Here is a 21,326-nt window from a genome sequence, read left to right on the forward strand (position 1 = left end):
TCAGCTGCCCTCCAGCCGGTCCTGCAGGGCTCTGTCTTGGCCTCCGTTCTCCTGGTTGAAGCCAGAGCTCAAGAGGACGGTCACACGTGACTGGTGTTGTGGCATTACTGGGGAGCCAGGGAGAAACCCAGGTGTCCCCCCACGGGGAGTGCTTTGCGGAGAAGCAGAGCAGAAGGCCAAGTGTGCGAGGTGGTGCGGAGGCTCCGAGAAGGGAGAACTGTCAAGGCAGGATCAGTTTGGGTTTCACACGGATAATGGATTTGGGATTTGTCTATGAAAGCCCCAGGTGACATGACGGAGGTCTCCTAACGGACGGCACTGAAACACTGACTTGTGGAGAGTTAGTGCTGGGTTTCCCAAATAAATTATGTTCTCACATAATGCACTGACATGCGTTTGGCAGAACTACAATAAACATACAAAACAATATGATTAATCGGTCAACTTTTTTTTAAAGATAATGTTATTGGTGATGATGGGAACTGGCCACCGCTAGATCGCTAAATTAGTAATAAATAACCTCTCCGGAGAAAACCTTTGACTACGCAATTCTGCTTAAGCTATTTAAGAAAATAAGAAAATAAAAAAATGTGCACAGAGGTATATGGTGAAGCTATTCTGTACAGCATTCTTTATACCCTTGAAAAAATCAAATATACATGTGATTGATGAAAATGGAATTTCTGGTAGAAAACTGGTGAAATAAGCTATGGCACTTCTATGTTGTGGAATATCAGCCATTATAAATCATGCTTCAGAAGCCCCTTTAATGACAAGGGGGAAATGTTCATGATTATATCACTGAGATCCTACCAAGTTTCAGAAGTTAATATAAGATCAGTTAAAAATACACATGGGCTGTGGTGCCCAGGGGGTGCAGTAGGTTAAGTCCGACTCTCGGTTTCAGCTCAGGTTGTGATTTTGGGGTTGTGGGATCGAACCCTGTGTTGATCCTTCTGCTTAAGACTCCCTCTTCCCCTCTGCCCCTCCCCAGTAGTCCCCTCACCCCCCATATGCACACATGTTCTTTCTTTCTCCCCCACAAACAAATCTTAAGAAATATATATATATAGAACACACACACACATATACATATTTACACACACACACATATATACACACACACACGTGGTTATCTACAGATTTAATGCAATTCCTATCAAAATACCAACAGCATTTTTCACAGAACTAGAACAAATAACCCAAAAAATAGCATGGAGCCACAGAAGACTCCAGAGCCAAAGCAATCTTGAAAAAGGAGTGAAAAGCAGAAGGGAATCACAATCCCAGATTTCAAGATATACTACAAAGCTGTAGTGATCAAAATAGTATGGTACTGGCACAAAAACACACCTAGATCAACAGAACAGAATAGAAAATCCAGAAACAAATGCATGACTGTATGGTCAATTAATTAATGACAAAGGAGGCCAGAATATGTAATGGGGAAAAGACAGTATCTTCAATAAATGGTGTTGGGAAAACTGGACAGCAACATTCAAAAGAATGAAGCTGGACCACTTTCCTACACCACACACACACACACACACACACACACACACACACACACACACACACTTGTGGCTAAAGACCTAAATGTGAGACTTGCAACCCTAAAAATCTGAAAGAGAACACAGGCAGTAATGTCTCTGACATCCGTCATAGCAGCATTTTTCTAGACGTGTCTCCCGAGGCAAGGGAAACAAAAGCCAAAAGGAACTATTGGGACTTCATCAAAATAAACTTCTGCACAACAAAGGAAACGACCAACAAAACTAAAAGATGAGCTACTGAATGGGAGAAGATATCTGCAGATGACACTCAGGCTGCTTTCATAACTTGACTGTTGTTAACAATGCTACAATAAACATAATGATGTGTATTATTTTTTTTTTGTATTAGTGTTTTTTGTATTCTTTGGGTAAATACCCAGTAGTGGAATTACTGGATTATATGGTAGTTCTATTTTTAACCTTTTGAGGAACCCCCATACTGTTTTCCAGAGTGGCTACACCCGTTTGCATTCCCACCAATAGTGCGTGAGGGTTCCCCTTTCTCCACATCCTCCCCTTGTTGTTTCTTGTGTTGTTTCGACCTCAGTTGTTCTGACAGGGTTGAGGTGATAACTCACTGTGGTTTTGATGTCCATTTCCCTGATGATGGTGACGTTGAGCATCTTTTCAAATGTCTGTTGGCCATCTGGATGTCTTCTTTGGAGAAAAGTCTGTTCATGTCTTCCGCCCATTTTAAAAATTAGATTATTTATGGTTTTGGTGTTGAGTTGTGTAAGTTCATTATATATGGACACTAACCCTTTATTGGATAAGTCATCTGCAAAGAGGTGGTGGGGAGAAGACACTGGGTGCTCAGGTCCATTCAAGGCTTATTCAAGGACTGTCCCTGCCTAAGGGGGCTAGAATGTTGATAGGAACCCAAAGGCCCTTTGAGGCTGCCATGCTGTGGTCAGTTGTGGACCTTGGAGTAACCATAACTCTTATGGTGGATAAATCCAGTCAGATTTGGGTGTCATTTTCACTAGCATTCAGTGAACACTCATTCTGCTGTTTGTTTTTAAATTCATTTCGTTATTTATAACTCAGTACCAGATGTAGTGGGTAAACTCTAGAGATTCATCGGGACCCCAGTCCAGTCATCACGTTACCTCATGGAGTATAGAACTGGTTGAGAGAAACAGATCTTAATCAAATAATCACAAACCCAAGTGTGACAAGTGGTTCACAGGAGAGCCACCTACTCATGCTGAGGGCAAAGAGATTTAATATACATAGGTGTATTCAGGAGAAGTTTCTCTGAGGCGATAACACTATGAATAGGAATCATCAAAGATAATTCAAATTCAATTCCTATTCAAAGATGAATAGGAATCACTTATTCAGGCAGAAGATTCCAGAAAGAAAGAGAGCGAGAACAGCATTTGCAAAGGTCCTGTGGCAAAAAAGCATGCAGTCTTCTTGAGGGACCACAGGAAGGGTGGTGTGGTAGTTGCTTAGGAGTAATGATGAGCTCAGTGAGAAATAAGTTTCGAGAAGTAAGCGAGAGTCAGAGAAGCAGTCTAGGCCATGAAAATTAGTTTGGTCTCTGCCCTTACTAAACATAAAATTAAGGGCAGCCACAGAATGGTGTCAAAATACAAAGAGATGGGAATAATCACACGGTTGTTTTTAAACTGTTCACCTTAACCTCATTCATTCAGTTCTGATTTATTTGCTTTGTAGGTTACTGTTCCGAGAAAGTTCTCCTTTGAAGGAAAAGCAGCTAGAAAAATGTTTCAGATCAACAATGGGTTTATACAATGCCTGTGGGCAAATTACAAAGAGGTATCTCTTCTTTGAGAAGCTTTTCCTCCTTGACTGGAAAATTGTCCTAATATATTGAATTTGTTAGAACAAAACTCTTTATTGCCATCTTTCAGAAAATTGTCCTAATGAACAGAAAAGCCTATGATATCTTCGAGGTAACACACGTGCAGCCCACAGCCGCACAGCCATGCTCGGTGGCCCTGGATGTCCAGGGATGGAAAAGAAAGGAGAAAAGCAAATTTTCTTCCTTAAAATAAAATGGCATATATTGTTATGCCATTTTATGGCATATTACATATGCCATACAATTACATATTATGTAAATGTAACAAAACATGCATTTTTTGGTCTTCTGAGGCCTAATTATAACCACAATGAATTTTCCGATGCTCACCCGTGCTGCCTGGGTTTAGCGCTGGTGGGAAAGACTAAGGGGCTCCAATGGCAGAAGGGAGTCCCCACCCCATGGCTGGTTGGGTGGGGAACAAGAGCTAACAAGAGCTGATGCTAAAAATGCCACATCTGTCAGATCTGGGATCCAGAGAAGAAACAAGGGGCCACACTGCAGCCTCAGTTTGCCAAAAGCCGTCATGACCCCGCGTGCCAGGCGCAGCAGACCACAGGGGTGTGAACCGCACAGGCTGTGTTAGGAAGATCCTGACGAGGGTCCTGGTTTCCTTAAAACCATAAGACATATCCACACCTCTGTGCCCGAACGAGCTTTGTGCTTTTGGAACATTCCACTCTCGACCATAATCTCTCCGTCTAAGTTTAAATTCACAACCACTCGTTTTCAAACACTACATCAAAAAGTAGCAATAAAATCCTCCTGTATATATGAATGACTAAGTGTCCTAGAAATTGATATATGCAGTGAACTTAATGCACAATTGCTTTCTCATTTCATTTCCAGTTTCAGTGCTTTTTCTTAAATGGAAAACATTACCCTCACAGGTTTGTCTGGGAAGATCCTGATTAAAAAATAAATAAATAAATAAATAAATAAATAAATAAATAAAATAAAAAGAACGCCCTGTGGCCCACTCCCATGCCAGTCTCTATCCTGCTGTCTTAAGCTATTATCTCTGATCCTACCATCACCATCTTTGGGGAAACATTGTTCCAGCACAGCAGCTGGGGAAACCAGAGACACTTACTGCTCCCCGGACAGAAGACGAGCCGGGTCCTTCGTCTTCTTCCCCGTTTGGCTCCTGGTCTTCGTTGTCGGTCCAAGAGGACACGTCCTCTACTGAGCTGTTTAGATCAGGCAAACTCTTAGACGTTAACCTCAGGAGGTCCTCAGCAGAGTTCTCCTATGGGAACACAATTAAAGAGTCGTGAATTACCCTGAGGCACCAAGTAGTTCTGGGTCAAAGAAAACCCAGCAGAGCCCACCGGGAGTGCTCATGTGCTCTGAACCTACAGGCCATAGGGGAACGTATGTTCCACATTTCTAGGCTGGTGAGGTTACTTCATATGTCAGGGCTGGAGACCCAATTTAAACCCTAACCAATTTTTTTTTTCCTGAAAAATCCATGTTTCTTAGATATTTCTATAGGCAGTCCAAATTCCCTGAACTTTAGGTCCTTTGATATCCTCTCCTGCCTTGTGTTCAGGGTAGTTTAAGCACCCTCAAGGACAGGCCACCATCTCAGAGCTGTGGCCTCTGCCCAGTGCTCCAAACACACCTCCCTCCAGTCTCCCCTCCAGCCCACACCTTCCAGTCCAGCCATACTGACCTTCCAACACGCCAGGCTCTCCCCTGCCCGGATTCCTTTTCTACCAGCAGCTCCCTCTGCCCAGCGAGCTCAGCTTCCTGGCTCAACACTCTCTCCTGTAAGCCCTCCTGGACCATCTCAGGAGGCATCCGGTTCGCCTCTCCCTTCTTCTTGAATGTCCTTTACCGTTTCTTTCGTCACCTGGCGTGTACGTCTGAATATACCTCTCTCTCCTGGTTATCTGAGCGTTCCTCAAACTGAATGTCATTTCTACTCTTTGTCGTGTCCCCAGGCCCAGCACAGAGCCCTGATATCCACGTGCTCCTCCCCTCACGGCTCATCTCACTAGCATACGCTCACTAGAAAGAAATTAGACTGTTGATTGAATCACGCCAGTGGAGACCGATAACGTCTCTTCAAAGAAAGCAGCCCTTGAACAATTTTTAAAGGTCAACAAAATACATGGAACCAGACTTCATTAAGATTAGACTATAAAGAGGGCTCCACCAGAGCCCTTCTTCCTTCATACACACAGACAAGGCCGCAGGGGTTGGTGGGAGGCAGGCAAGGTCGCTGGGGCCACATGACAATCCCCACACGCAGAGGTGCACACTCAGCCACCAGGAACTCTCTGGGGAAACAGCACAGCCCAGGAGGACAGGGACCAGGGCTGTGGCTGATCTGAGGCCAGAAAAGAGAGAAATGTGTCCTCCCTTCTCCTATACCAGTCATTTTCACAAGGAAGGAAGCCTGTGGAAAGCTTTGGTCGCCATATTCCCCAGGGCTTGACAGAAAGGAGAATAACAGAAGACGCCCCTCTTAAACAACGGGTGTTATTAAAGACCATTCGTGAGCGGGCGCCTGGTGACAGTGACATTTGTTACTAGTTTGACACGCATCCCACCTTGGAGGCACCCAAAGTTCCTTCATGTCAGGTCAGTAAGTGTGAATACTATAGTTAGATTCTACCTCAGGGAAGGAAAAAGCTGTGAAGCAAAAAGTGAGTTCAGCTCTCTTCTGTGAGGTCAGCTCTACTAGACCATTAATGGAAAAGAGTTTTTAAAAGAGATGAAGGTCCCATCTCGTGAGTAAATGGCACAACAGCCACAGGATAGACGACTCCACAGTCATTAGAAACGGTGCCACAGAAATGCACTTTCTGATGCGGAAAGATTCTCACGGCATGCTACTTAGTGAAAAAGCAGGTGAAAAACAGTATTATCATTTTATTAATGGACGTTAACAATTAGCCGGGTGTTGTAATATGTGATAACCGTTTCTCCAAGTGCTTCTTGCAACCAGCCGCATTGTTCGGGCTTTTACATTTCACTTAATCTCCCTGACATTCCATGAAGTAGTTACTGATTCTCACCGTCCGGCTGAGAAAACCAAAGTTTAAAAAAAATGCAACAACTTGTTCAAGACACACAGCTTTTAAAGGGCTGTGCTAGTTCTGCTGCCCAGGGGCATTCTGTCTCGTTGTGCTTGAGTCCGTTAAAAATAGAAAACACGCCTGGACAGACAGATCAGGTAATGGGTAGAAGTACTGGTGGTGTTATGAAAATGTTATCTTTCTTTTCCTCTAGGTTTTCTACATAGACATAATACATGCATATTACTTGCTAATAAAATCTGAGAGTGCTAAAGAGAGAGAGAAATCTGTATGGATAGCACGTGCTTCCCGGGATAGCAAAGCACACTGGGAAATTCTGATTTCATTCATTTGGCAAAACCTTTCTAAGCTCTTATGCACAAGCAAACAACCTATTTGTATGGAGACATGAGACAGCCTGTTCCGAAGATAGTCATGGTTATATTTTCAAAACAACGTCCAAAAGTTTGGTGATAAAGTGACTACTTCCTACAATAATAATTTACATTTTTATTATTCTTTGTACTCAGCAAATCAAATGCTCTTCCCCCCCCCCCAACTCTTCAAATGTGAAGACAAAACAAAGACTCTGGATTGCGTGCTCTTGTTGGGTAACAAAGAGGCACGGAGGCCAAGAGGTGTGGAAAGACTTTTCTCTCCAAGGTGGTTGAGCGTCTTAGAGGGTGGGGATTCAGTTTAGGAACAAACAGTGGGAAGCTGCTATAGCAACGTATTGCCTAGCCGTGAACGGAGCCTATGGGAAGAAATGAAGGGTATCACCTCTCTGTGGTCTGGTCATCTTTAGGCCTGTTGCTCAGTGCAGTTGGTCAAGGGCAGTAGGTTGAGTGCATGTCCCTAAAGTCAAAGCCTCCGGCAGAAACACATTACCCTTCTCTAATGTCATTGGCTCCGTGTCCTTCATATCTTATTTGATAAGAGGCAGCTTTCCGTACAGGAAGAAGCATGAAACTGTGAAGTCTTATGGGTCCACGATGAAACCCGTTTCTGCCCCCCAACTGCTTCTGCGACCTCCGGGGAAATGAATTAACCACTTAGATGTTAATGTCATCTTTTGAATAAAAAGAACTAATACCTCTCTCATGGGGTTTCAAGAATTCAATGAGATCAGAGGGAAAAGCCCCTGGTACCCTGTGGATACCTGATACATGTTAATGTCCATTCTTTTGAGCCAATGAGTGAGAACACAGATCAGGCATCATCCAGGAAACCAGCTTTCAAAACCCCCTTGTATGCTCCTTAATTATGCTTACCCATGAGTCGACTTTTTATTATTTAAATTTTAGGTAGCGCAATACTACAGTGCAATACTGGTTTCTGGAGTGGAATGCAGTGATTCATCACTTATACACAACACCCCGGCCTCATCTTCACAAGTGCCCTCCTTAATGCCCATCACCCCTCTAGCCCATCCCCCACCCACCTCCTTCAGTCAACCCTGTTTGTTCTCTACTGTTGAGTACTTTATGGCTTGTTTCCTCTCTCCTTTTTTCCTTTTCCTCCTTCCCATATGTTCATCTATATTCTTTCTTAAATTCCCCATATTAATGAGATCATATGGTATTTGTCTCTCTTTAACAGACTTATTTCACTTAGCATAATACATTCTAGCTCTATCCCTGTCGTTGCAAATGGCAAGAGTTCATTCTTTTTGATAGCTGAGTAATACTCCATTGTACACACACACACACACACACACACAGCCCACATTTTCTTTATCCATTCATCAGTCGATGAACATCTGGGCTCTGTCCATAGTTTGGTTATTGTTGATAATGCTGCTATAAACACTGGGGTACATGTACCCCTTCGAATCTGTATTTTTGGGTCCTTTGGATAAATGTCTAGTGCTGCAATTGCTGGACTGTAGGTTAGTTCTGTTTTTAACATTTTGAGGAACCTCCATATTGTTCTCCAGGGTGGCTACACCAGTTTGCATTCCCACCAACAGTACAAGAAACATTCCCCTTTCTCCACATCCTCGCTGACATCTGTTGTTTCCCGTGTTGTTAATTTTAGCCTGACAGGTGCGAGGTAATATCTCATCGTGGTTTGGACTTGTATTTCCTTGATGATGAGTAATGTTGAGCATCTTTTTATGTGTCTGTTAGCTATCTGGATGTTTTCTTTGGAAAAGTGTCTATTCATGTCTTCTGCCCATTTCTTAACTGAGTTGTTTGTTTTTACGGGTATTGAGTTTGAGAAGTTCTTTGTAGATTTTGGATACTAACCTTTTGTCAGATATGTCATTTGCAAATTTCTTCTCCAATTCTGTAGGTCACTTTTTAGTTGCTGATTGTTTCCTTTGCTGTGCAGAAGATTTTTATCTCGATGAAGTCCCAATAGCTCATTTTACTTTTGTTTTCCCTGTCTGTGGTGGCGTGTCTAGTAAGAAATTGCTACCGCCGAGGCCAAAGAGGTTGCTGCCTGGATTCTCCTCTGGGATTTTGATGGTTTCCTGTCTTACATTAAGGCCTTTCATCCATTTTTAAATTTATTTTTATGTATGGTATAAGCAAGTGAGGAGTGGACCTTTTTTGTTTTTATTTTATGATTTCTTTGTGTTCATGTGTTTGGGGGGAACAGCTTGCCTTAGAAAAGGTTTTCTCTTCCCCATTTTCCGAACTAGCAGGAGAAAGAAGTCAGTATAGAAATAAAGGTTTGGTGGCCATGGTATGCTTGTGCAGAAACCCCCCCCCCCAACACCCCCCATTCTTGAGCCACAGACTGTGGGGAGGTGGGCTGTGCATACACAGGCCTCAGTCTGTGTGAGTGTTTAAGACCCGATGGTGCTTTTCCAACCCCATCACCTCTGGCTGAAAGGGAACTTGCTTGTCCTTCCCTTGCAGCATTTCCCTCTTATGGAATTCAACAGACTGAGAGGGAACATCCCTGCTCCGCTCTCCTTCCTGTCCCTAGTGAGCAGACACCAGGGCACCCCATGGTATCTCTGGGAGGGGAGGAGGGGGCCTGTGAGTGGAGACGGTCTCAACCCCTGCCTCCAGGGCCTCAATGCCAACCCTCCCTCCCAAGTCTGTGCCAAGGCTCTGTGTTGCTGTTGGAAGCCCGAGAGTCCGGGTTAAGGGACTGGTGAGAGGTGTAAAAGGAGGAAAACAGATTTTTCAGATAGTTCAAAAATATTCTAATTATTAAATACTCCAAAAATAGGCAACACACCTTGTAATCCAAGAGAGAAAATATAGAAAAACCTGTGGATGTTAGGTTCAAAAAAATACTAGGAATAATGAGGAAAGAATGAGTCCTACTGGCAAGAGTGTGTTGCTGTGAAGGGTTAGGACTGGGGTGGCTTCCCAGCACTGCTTCCATGCACGAGAACAAAGCCTAGTAGCTCCCTTGCACTAACTCGCGAGTCCTGTGGGCGCTTTCCTGTCTTATTAACAGCAGATGGGACCGTGGAGCAGAAGCAAGTAGGCTCAGGTCCTCCTCTTTCTGGTCACGCTGCTATAGAAGCCTGCAGCCTTTATCCAGGGCTCTGAGGCTGGTGACACCAGGGGACAAAGTGGATGCTGGGGGCCCAGGACATCGGCACCCTTTCCTCCTCCGGGACCTGGGAGAGGTGCAGCTCCACACCTTTCCTGCATCCCTGCTACCCAGAGGACATCTATGTCTCCTCTTTGGCTTCTCCCTCGAAGAGGTGCTACTCTCTCTACCTTGTCAGTCTGTCCTCCCTACCACCCCCCCCCCCCACCATTTCCTTAGTCCTATTACTGCTCTTCCATCTACTAAGTATTTCAGCTCAAGGCCGCCCACATGGGCTTGTCCTGGAGAATCACAGCCGTTTAAATGGCCCCGGTAAACTTGCAGGTAGGTGTGGAGTGAGTGTGTGTGGCACAAAGTGTGTGTGAGTGTGTGGGGGGAGGGCTCAAATCCAAACTCACCACCAATTTTAATATTAAAAATATTAAAAACTAAAACCAAAAACAAACTACCTACCTTGCTGGCTACCACCAGCTGAACCATTCCAGTGGCGGAGCGGAGAATGGCCACCGCTTCCTCATGGGAGAGCCCCACCAGTAAGTGACCATTGATTACCAGCAGCTCATCTCCTAAGGACAGTCTGCCGTCCCTGAGGAAATGGAGACGGGGGGAAAAAAATCCCTTGTCAAGATATTCCGGACTTGAGAAGGGACATTCTCCGGGAGCTGGGGAAGGTCGTGAGAGGGCACAGTTAAAATCAGGCTAAGGAAAAAGCAGAGATGGCCAGCGACAGTTTGGGCTGGGATGTTTCCTTTGGTCTGGCTGGGTCCCGATGCCCACCTAGGGAAGCTCCATGATTTCACACCATCACCTGGCAGCGAGCAAGCTCTTAAGTCACTACCATTCCCTGCATCAACCTTAATGAAATGCCTCTTGTCCAGGGGGAGACAATGACAGAGGAACTGAGACCCCAAGGTTTTTGGATAGTCCAGTCATTCCATTCTCGATCCTAATGCCATCCTGCCCTCACAACTGAGTTGGCAGCTGAGTCATTGAGCTAAGCGCCCCAAACAAAGGTATCTTAGACTCAACAGAAAGCCTTCTCTAACCTGCTGTCCTCTCTCTTTCCAGGTGACATGGCCCTGGCCAGATTTCGTCTGTGGCACCTGGGGCACTACAGATGCGCATGTGCTTGTGGTCCCCCCACTCCCAACACACACACAGTTATAGGACCTTGAGGACAGAGCCTCTCACTGCCATTTCCATCCTACAGCCTGGCTTCCTCAGGAGGATGAATACAAAATCAAACAGACTGACCAATTTACTGCTATTGTAGGTATCAGATGTGGTCTATAAATGTGATCTGTTTCTTTATTTCCTCCAAAGTAAATTACAACTAACTTAAAGCTTCCTTCCCACTGGGCTGGGGCTGCCTGCACTAGGCTGGGTCAAGGGCCTGGGGTGGCACACTGGCCAGAGTATCGTGCAGGTGTCCTCAATCATGATGGATCAACAGTCCATTGAGTTCCCCTTGAACCTCCAATGTTCTAGTTTTCCATGATCCCAAAGGAGCCAAAGGTTTTTCATCTCCATTGCTAAATATGGGATAGGAAATCTGAGGGGGTATGATCCCTAAGCCTAGGGTTCCACCATCCCCTCTGAAGGTTTTCCATCAACACCCAAGGTGGTGCTCGGGGACCTATGCCTGTCCGCAATATTCCTAGATTCACGCAGCTTTCTCTCCAATGTGTCGACTCTTCCCACCTTGCTTTCTTTCAGCAAATCAACCAGCTTCTCTCCATCCTTTCCTCCCTCCTTAGTTTCCCTGTAAGTTCTCTAGGGCATGCATTATAATCTTTTCCATGAATTTAGGCTTTCACGAAGACAGGAGGCATCGGAGTCTTCTGATAGCCTCTGATTTCTGTCCTTCAACAATCCCTAAAGCAGAAAAATGCTAAGAACCCTTTTAGTTGCTTGGACTGGAAAGAGAAGGGGAATAGGAAGCCGACAGAGAACCTCAAGGAGGTGTGTGGGTGGCCACCAAGAAAGAGAGGAATTCAGGACTAAAATAGAATACAAAGTTCTGACCAGTGTTCTTGAACTTATTCAAGACCATCCCTACCCCCATCCTTTTTCTTATTTCCCCTCTCAATTCCATTCGTCTCATCTCCTGTTATTAACTAGAATGCCCCACATTTGAATTATATACTCCAGAAGCACAGAAACACATGCACACAACTCCAGGCTAAGGGTGAAGAGAAAATGGTGAAACCCACTAGGAATAGCTCACATAGAAAACAGACAAGAACAGTTCTATATAAGTTTATCTCTGGGTACAGGAATTTCTCAACTGTCAACTTTCCAAAGACATGCTAGAACCTAAGACCTAGGATTAATGGGAAAATGGTTATCTGATGGGAGTTCCTCAAAGCATATCTCATGTGGGAAATTTAGTGATGCTTTTCTGGATAAAAACAGGTCTTAATCCTTCCATAATGACTGCTGCCCAGATAACTGACAAGTGCAGTCATTCTTATCTCTAGTTGTTAGCATCTTACTCTGAGCCTAGAACTGGGACATGACACACATTGATAGTTTGTACCCTTGACCTCTCCTTTGTCTTCCAATCTTTGCCTCTGGCTCCTTCAAGTCCATGTCATGAGATATATTTTTCAAAGCCGTCTCGGTCTAAGGCAGGCCAACACCACTCTGTTTTGCCCTATCACACTTGTAACCATGGTACCTGGACTGAACCCCAAATTCCCAACAGAGGGAGGTTTACCTCCCTCATCTGGGAAACTCTACCTTTATACACCTATCGCATACATGAGGGCACACACATGTGCATCCACCCCAGCGTGCCTTGCCAACAGTAGACACCCCACATACACAGAAGCAATCAGCTAGTAAGGCAAAAGCACGCGTACAGTTTGGGACAGTTACATCCTTGTAACTCCAAATGGACTTCTTTGTACATGCTCTGCCTAAGCACTGTCCTTCTTCCTACTGAAGATGATAGTTCAGATTAAAAAACAAGTTTTGAAGTATGAATTGTTCAGGTCACAAGGAGAAAAATTCTCATTTACTTTTTCCCCCTTGGCATCTCCATGACACACGTATATAACTGTGTGTTGAATCCCGGTGGACCTGACAAAGCACAGGAACTGCGGTCACATTTAAAAGCAATTACTTTCTCAAGTCATTAGCCACGATCTTATGGGGGTTAAGATGTCAGGAATGTGGTGTTCTGTTGCATAGCAGGATCTTAATAGGGAACCACATATTACCAGTATCTCAAAAGTCAGGATAAGTAGCAATCACTTGAAACGCAAAACAGATTAGAAAGAAATCTGATCTTTTCTTCTGATTCATAGGAGCCTGCACCATCTCCAGCAAATTACCCACTTCCTGTGCCCAGAGGTGTGTTTAATTGGAACTGCTCATGCCTGATTTTCTTCCATGCTCCAGCGTATTTTATATGAACAGTAATTACCAGGGCTTTGACCAAGTGGAAGAGTCCTACGCCCCAAGGAAGGGAAGGGAGAGGATAAGGAGGCAGAGAAAAAGGGAGAGTTATCTAGTCACCTGTGAGCGGCACCTCCTTCCTTCACTTGAGTGACAACGATAGCGTGAGGTGAGCGCTTTGATCCTCGGCCTCCACTAACCTGAATTCCCAGCCCATCCGATTCTTTAAGCAGCTCCATCTTCCATATCCGGCCAACTTCCTCCTTGGAAGAAAGAGTGAGCACACTATGAAGTATATGGACAGACACATGGCGTTGACCCAGGAGGCTGGAACGGTTAGGTCAAGCCAAATACCCATCAATTGTCAACAGGTGTTGCAGATGACCGCAGAAGGAAAAGCTCTGTGTGCTGGATCGGAGTCTCTAGCTGCCAGTCCTGTCTAACAGAATGTTCTACGATGATGGAAATGCTCTATATTTGCACAACCCAACAGGGAGTCACTAGCCACATATGGCTATAGAGTGCTTGAAATGTGGGTAGTAGCAACTGAGATGCTAAATGTTTTACTTCGTTTGGTTTTAATTAAATTAAATAGCTACCTGTGGCAAATGGCTATAATACTGGATGGCAAAAGTGATTATCCAATTTCCTGACCGGGAGGCTGTTAAATAAAGCTTCTTCTGCCTGAAGCCCGGACACCACTGTGTGTGTGTAAACACTGGCTGTGTCTGGGTTCCGTTTATTTACACACAGCTACTAATTAATAAAGGAAGATGAAAGAAGATGAAAGGAAGGCAAAGACAGGTCTTGGTGCTGGGGGACGTCAACTAATTTGAGCCCAGCTCTGCCACTTAGTACTGATGAAAGTCTTTATGCCTAAAACTCTTTTCTCGCCTCTGAACTGGGGATAATTATGAATATTTTCAGGTATTTAGGTATTTAGGAGTATCCAGGTATTTAGGAGTAAATGAGATATTTATGGAAGCAGCAATGCTTCATTTAAAAAAAAAACAAAAACCATCATGTTGAATTGAATCTCAAACCTCTGTAAAACATAAAAATGAGATCTTTGGTGGGAGAAACCAAAACAGGAAATTAATTGATGCACTTGTTATTGGCTTCTAGACATTGGTCTATACACTATTTAAATACACTCAAACATGTTTCAACCCTTATAAAAATCTATTCTTTAAAAAAACTCGTCATATCTCTAAGTCCTCTGGACTGCTGGTAGTTTTTCTGCTTTGGTTAATTCTTCACTTGACTCCCTAGTTTACCCTGAGGATGCAGACGTGAGCTGATGTAAAATGTTTGAGTTTCTTCAGATACTTGCTTTTTTAGAGAAATGAAAGCAAAACTTTCCAAGGTGATTTACTTTGGGGAGGGGAGTCTTACGTTAGGCTAAGTTCTTTTTCTCTCTAGGTCTACGGGTATTGGTCACAATGCATTCCTCAACATATAAAACAAAAACTATGTCCTTTCCTCATCCATCGTGAAGGTCCGATGGAACCATTAAGGTCCAATATGGACAAAGCCATCCTCCTCCTAGAAAGAGGCAACCTTCCCATTTAAGCTACATACAAAACAGGAAGAATGTGAGGTATTCAGAAAATCTGAAATACACACCGTCAGAGACTAAAATGAAACTTTATGCAATAGTAAAAAAACCAGATGTTAAACAGTCACGGATGTGCAGCAATAGGAATGTCTGGGGAAATTATTAACAGACAGAGACCTGCTGGATCCTCTGCTTTCTCCAGCACAGCAGTGCTCAGTGGGGGTCCATGGCTCCGGGAACGTGCAGTGGTGCCAACGGTCTCCCTCATCTGCTGACCACAGACAAACGATGCCTGTCTGGCCAAATGTAACTTCAGAAGTCACTGGCTTACCACAGTCGTTCATGAACTTGTCAACAATCCCTATATCATCCAGTCACTTCACTTTGGACTCCATGATTTTTGGTTTGTTGCCTCTGACCTCTGGAACACCTTTTTCTCTTCTCCATTCAGAAATAACGTCCCTGGCCTTCAAAGCCTCTCACAGCTCTACTATTTCCAAAAAGCCATCCTTGAGAGTCAGTGCTACCGGTGAGATGGCAAATTCCAACACTTCTAGTATATGAGGCGCTATGGCCGAGTGGACAGCCCAAAGGGAACAAACTCAGGGATGTGCTGACTAGCTGTTGTCCTGGCTTACTGGGCGTCGCACACTAGCACAGGGGTCAGATCTATGGCTGCCTCCCTGGGCCTAAAAAAGCAGCTGAGAAACTAGGGCATAAAGGTGGCTTGAGTTGTTCTTTCCATGGAAGATATGCCATGGCTACTAGGGTCTTGAAGATATGGGACAGTGCTCCTCCCTTGCCCAGTACAGAAAAGCTGCGAAATCCTTTCCTCACAGCAACAGGGAACATTATGGGAATCCAGAAATAAGCAAATCCATTGGGGTTTTGCCCAAATTATTAAAAACCTACCCATCCCATTACAAGCTGCACCATCATCTCCCCCATCTTACCATCTTTTTGTTCAACAGACTATGTTACGTATGGTTCACAGAGGGTATGACAATACTTGATACACAATCCTTTCTCATTTTTAAATGCTTTTAGAAATAGAACTTGTGGTAAGAAACATGCAAAACTATGATCATAGAGGAAGAGTAATGACTTATGTATCCTCGTTATGAAAGAACTAAAGACAGTTTTCATTAGGAGCACTCACATGCCCTCTTCATACCCATACACACGCAAATGGTTAAATGCAAAATAAAACACGTATCTAAAAAAAATGGCTTTAGAGGGCAGGGATAACCAATCTGTAATACAGCCCCCAAGTATGCTAGTCAAGAAGCAGATCTTTGTTTTCACTTTTATCCAGTAGCATGAGTTTTTCCCTCCATAATTGAAAGTAGTAACTCTAAGCGGGGAGTTCAGAGAAGTCCATGCAAGTTTCCCTGCTCTGGAATTTCTTGATCATCTAATGAGGAGTTCAGAGGTACACAAAGGAAGGCACAAACAGGAAGAAAGAGGCAGATGTTATCAGTCTCAATTGTCCAACTGTCGGCATTAAATCCAGCTGCCCACGGCTAAAAGCAGTGTTCAGTTACAAATAATATCGGCGTCTGAAGTTTATGAGGCTAAACCTGGCACTGGCAGAAAATCAACAGGCCAACTTAAATATGATAATGTGAAGTATATTTCCAACTGCCTCCTTACAATTCCACTTGGGTATCTAATAACACACTTCAGAATGGTCAAAACAGGACTGCCCCCTCTCACTCCTGGCTTTCCCACCTCCAAGGGAAAGGCACCATCATCTGCTTAAGCTAAAGTGGATATGCAAACTCAAAGCCCACAAGCTATCCTTGATTCCTCCTTCAATTTCCTATACGCAAATCATAAGCAAGATCTGTGGGTTCTACTTGCGAAACACATCCACATTCATCTACTTCTGCTCCCTGGCCACCACCACTGCCAAGATCATCAATATCTCTAGCTTGGGTTAGTACAGTAGCCTCCAATCTGATCTCCCTTTTTATTTTTTGCTCGCCTACAATCTCCTATTCTCCATTATATATCTAGGGTGAACTTTTTTTTTTTTTTAAAGATTTATTTATTTTAGAGGGGGAGAGAAAACATAAGCAGGGGCAGAGGGAGAGAGACAGAATCTCAAGCAGTCTCCCCATTGAGCATGGAGCCTGATGTGGGGCTCAATCCCAGGACCCAGAGATTATGACCTGAGCTGAAATCAAGAGTTTGCTGCTTAACTGACTAAGCCACTCAGGCACCCCTCTAGGGTGAACTTTTAAAAAACATACATCATGATGCACTCAGCTTAAACCTTCCAACAGCTCCTACTAGACTCAGACTGGGGTCTGAATCTTTGAGATGGTGCACCCAAACCTCTCCATCTAGTCCCGCCCATGCTCCCAAAGCACCTCCCTGTGCTCTCTCCATCATACACTGTACTTCGGTCTCTCTGCCCCCGGGACACTCCATCACTCCTGCCTAGGACAGCTTTAAGGGCTGGCTCCTCCCTGGAAATATTCCGCCCCCAGATTTTGCAAGACTTCCCTTTCCTGACACTCAGGCTTCAGCTCAAACATTGCCTCTTTAAGGAGGTCATCACTGGTACCAATTTCTGCTAACTCCCCACCAGGACGCAGCCCAGGCACCTTTCACTTTACTGCTTGTTTCATTTATAGTACCTGTAGTCACCACGTAATGTTTAGGTTCAGCTATTTGCTTGTTAATTGCTTGTGGCCCCTTCTCTGTGATAAATGCGCCGGGATAGAACCTTGTCTCTCATTTATCAACGGGTTCTCCAGCAACTAGAACAGTGCCTAGCATATAACAATATTGCATAAATGCCACGGAATTAACAAATACAGGATGTTTATACACTAATCTTATGGTTTTTCAGAAGTTATTGAGAGTGACATTAAGAGGCTTGCCCAGATGGGAAACCTGCATGTTTGCCAATGTTTAGCGTGTGAACACCCAATCCAGTTGTAGAGACGACTGAGTTCTGAAACAGATCCTGTCTAGACAGATGGCTCAAGCCTTTGCTTCCTTTTACACTGGCTTAAAGGGCAATGAGACTCTGTCAGCCTGTTGAGAATAAGCCAAACCACGCAAAATTGGTTGCCATGGACTTTTGTATTAATGCTGTCAAAGTGCTACCCTTTCCTATAAAAACGCCAATTACTATGTGATGCTCACACATGCATCTCTTCAGAGAGGCAAAAAAAAGAGAAGGGATTTATTTACAAAACAGAGGTGGTACATTAAAGGGAGCTGTCTCGGCAGCATTTAAATGACCTCATCTTCTGCTGGAACCAAAAATAATATTTCACAATCGCATCTTTTCTCCAAATGTGAGAAGAAACATCATCCAACTAGAATTTTACTGCAGCAAATCGTCTGGCGCTAGTTGCAGACTTAGATTCTGAGGCTGTTTGCCTGTCCCTTCTTATTTACAACGATCAGTCAGAAATGAAAGGATATGGGACCCATGTCAGAGCTGTGGTTCTGGAGTCAACAGACCAAAATGTTCAGTTTATGGGTGAGGAGATGGATGCTCAGAGGAAGAACATGGCAGCCTGATGGCCGGAGAGAGGGGGAGGAAGAACTAGGGGTAGAACCTGGTGTCCCATCTCTCAGGCCCGGAGCTTCTGGGTGCCTTCATTAATAAACATCTACAGAACACCTACAGGTGCAAGGCAATGCGCCAGGACACAAAGACAAATAAGGTCCTTGCCCTCCAAGTCTACTGGCGACACAACAAGCCACATGGTAATTGGAGTATGTAGGATTCATGCATTGATGAAGACCGAGAAGGGGCACCGCAGGAGCCCAAAGAGGAGATATCTAGAGATGGGACAGATGGCAGAAGGGTCACGGAAGCCTCCTAGAGGAGTGTGTCATGGTGTTTTGTCCCCCAGAAATGGAAGAAGCTAAGCTGCACGGGGGAGGGGAGGAGAAACCGGATAGCAAGAGCAGCAAAGGTTCAGGGGAGACAGTGAGCACAGTCTTTTGGAAAAAACTGTGGCTAATTCAGCCCAAACAGGGCAGGAAGAAAGCAGTGAGAGATAAAGGCAAAAAGTTAGGTAGGGTCAGACCGTGAAAGACCTCCTGAGCCTCACCGAGCTACGGAGTTCAGGTATTACTCAGAAGGTAAAGCAGACCCACCCAGAGGGCTTACACTGCGGAGTGTGTGAGCGCGCACGCGCACGCCTGATGCGCTCTTTAGAAAGGTCTCTCTGGTTGCCGTGGGGACAGCGGATGACGGGATGACAGTGGACAGTGGGATGGGCAGCAGAATACTATGACCACCCACGTGGGAAATGAAAGCAGCTTGGCCCAGACAGAGAGCTGCCGGAGTGGGAGGGAGGAGTGGGGTATGCAGGGAGACCCCAAGGGGAACCGGGGTGGACAGGACTTGGTGATCAGCTGGACAGGGGGTAAGGAAGAGGGCAGCACTCCAGCTGACTGCAGGATACCAACTGTCCCAATCGGCTGGGATGAAGGCATTTCCCAGGATGTGGGCTTGTCAGCACAAAACCAGGGAAAGTTCTAGACAAACCAGGTGAGAGACTGCTAGTGGGAATCTCAGGTTTCTGGCTTGGGCAACTTTACAGGTGGTGGGACCTGGAATACTGGAGCCAGCTTGGTGGTGTGGGAAAGTCATGTGTTGAGTTTTAGGCATGATGTGAGATAGGCAAGATGGAAATATACTATAGGCCGGTGGTGGAAAGCTCAGGGTGGAAGGCACAGGAGAGAGGTAAAGGAGCAGACATGGACTGAGGAGAGACATTACCACATAGAAGGAGAGAAGTTCATCCAGTGACCGTGGAGGGGCTTACTAGCCTAGGACCATCCTCGTACTGGTTCTACTTGATGCAAACATCAGGGAGGACTCAGGAGATGTCCTGGGTGTGACTTGCCTTCTGAGTTTCCTTTTCCTGCAGATTCAGACCTGGGGCAGCCTTCCTGAGGTCTCTGCTGAGGGTCTAGGGAAGAGGTCTGATACTGCACAGGGTGAATTACAAGTGTTAGGGGGAGACCACAAATGGACCCATAGACACACACACCAGCTATGAATAAATTTGGCTGGCTGGCAAACAGCAGGATTCTTTTTTTCACTGTGATGTGACTAAGTCGTATTTATTTTTGACCATGCCGCATTATAAAAACACACATCTGTAGTAAACAGGCTTGCAAGAACTTTCCCCTTGGATGAGCAATGGTCTTCCCTAGACAGGGAGTAAGGAACTCTGACCTCAGTACTAAAATTTCTTATCTATGTCCTAAGAGATTACGTTTTAGACAATGGGCCCAACTTTTATAGTTTAAAAGATTAATCTGGTTGCATATGTATTATTATGTGTTAATATTTTATAGAAACATATGGATTTTTAAAAAGAAGATATTTATTAGAGGAAACATGTTTCCTATAATTCTGTTAAAGCGAAAGAGGATATGAAAACAAAGACTAAAGATTTATTTTCATGTTACAAATAACAGTCTATGAAAAAGAAGCATCTGACAAATAAAAATGGGCTGAATGATTATAAGCCTTTTCTATAATTTATTAAGTCTTTGTAGATATATTAAATCATTAATAAAGCAGAAACAGAACAATGCTGACATGTTTAATCTCCCATTATTCAAATGGAATGGAATTTTTTGCCCCAAGGGCTTAAGAGGTAAATACCTAATTTTTGTTTTCCTGGAAATTCCATTTTAGTATGACCTTGGGCTCATCCCAGAGTAAAAAGAAAAATCTCCTCAGCCCAAGAACCTACAGGACCTTCTGTGATGGTCTACTGGTTCCAATCTGGGAGCTACCTGGATGTGGGGGAAGCTGTGAAGACCTACTTCTTGCCAAATCAATCAATCCGGGGTACATGCATCAAATGATGATGCTTCTGGGGTTGAAAAGGGTGCTAAAATATATTCATGCCTGAAAGGATGTGTGGCCCATGCTGACTTTCTGAGATGGAAAGTAGAACCCAGGGTCAACACTCAGCTTACAGATTATGGACAGTTACGAAGAAAGCAAATTCCAGATGTCAGGTCTCTTCTTTCTATTGGCGTGTGGTTTTAGAAAAATGTCCCAAAGGCAAAAGATCTAGTTTTTGTTTTTTTTTTAAATCACCATTTCATTTATATCTTCTTGGACATTTGACCTTGAGTGCAAAAACCAGGCAAAGAAACTCTGATATGTGTAGCCTTCAGATAGTCTAATCCAAAAATTCAATTTTATGGTACAGCCTTTAGTTAAGATGAGCAGAGAATAGTAGCCTCTTAAACGCTTTTTTTTTCCTTTGAAATTCATTTCCAAATTATTTCCAAATGAAATCCTGTTCTTTGGACTATATATGAGATTCAATCTCTTCTGGAACTTAAACCTTCAAAATGATTAAGAGAACCAACACTCCCTAACTTACTCACTCTAGGCTTTCTGTGTATTCATAATTTAATCATTTGGAGAAAAA

The 21,326-nt window shown here is 44.2% G+C and overlaps 1 protein-coding gene across 1 annotated transcript in view; it reads right to left on the reverse strand.

The window, feature by feature from the left end:
- Positions 1-21,326, reverse strand: part of PDZD2 (PDZ domain containing 2) — a gene marked incomplete at its 5' end in the record, with an annotated part of 227,963 nt that overhangs the window by 68,897 nt on the left and 137,740 nt on the right. The window contains 3 exons of the mRNA XM_080805056.1: positions 4,478-4,633; positions 10,383-10,515; positions 13,452-13,594. Of these exons, the coding sequence (XP_080661182.1) occupies positions 4,478-4,633; positions 10,383-10,515; positions 13,452-13,594 (432 nt within the window). The remainder of the gene's footprint in view (positions 1-4,477; positions 4,634-10,382; positions 10,516-13,451; positions 13,595-21,326) is intronic.

This window comes from Martes martes (assembly GCF_963455335.1).
Source record: "Martes martes genome assembly, chromosome: 5".
NCBI lineage: Eukaryota > Metazoa > Chordata > Mammalia > Carnivora > Mustelidae > Martes > Martes martes.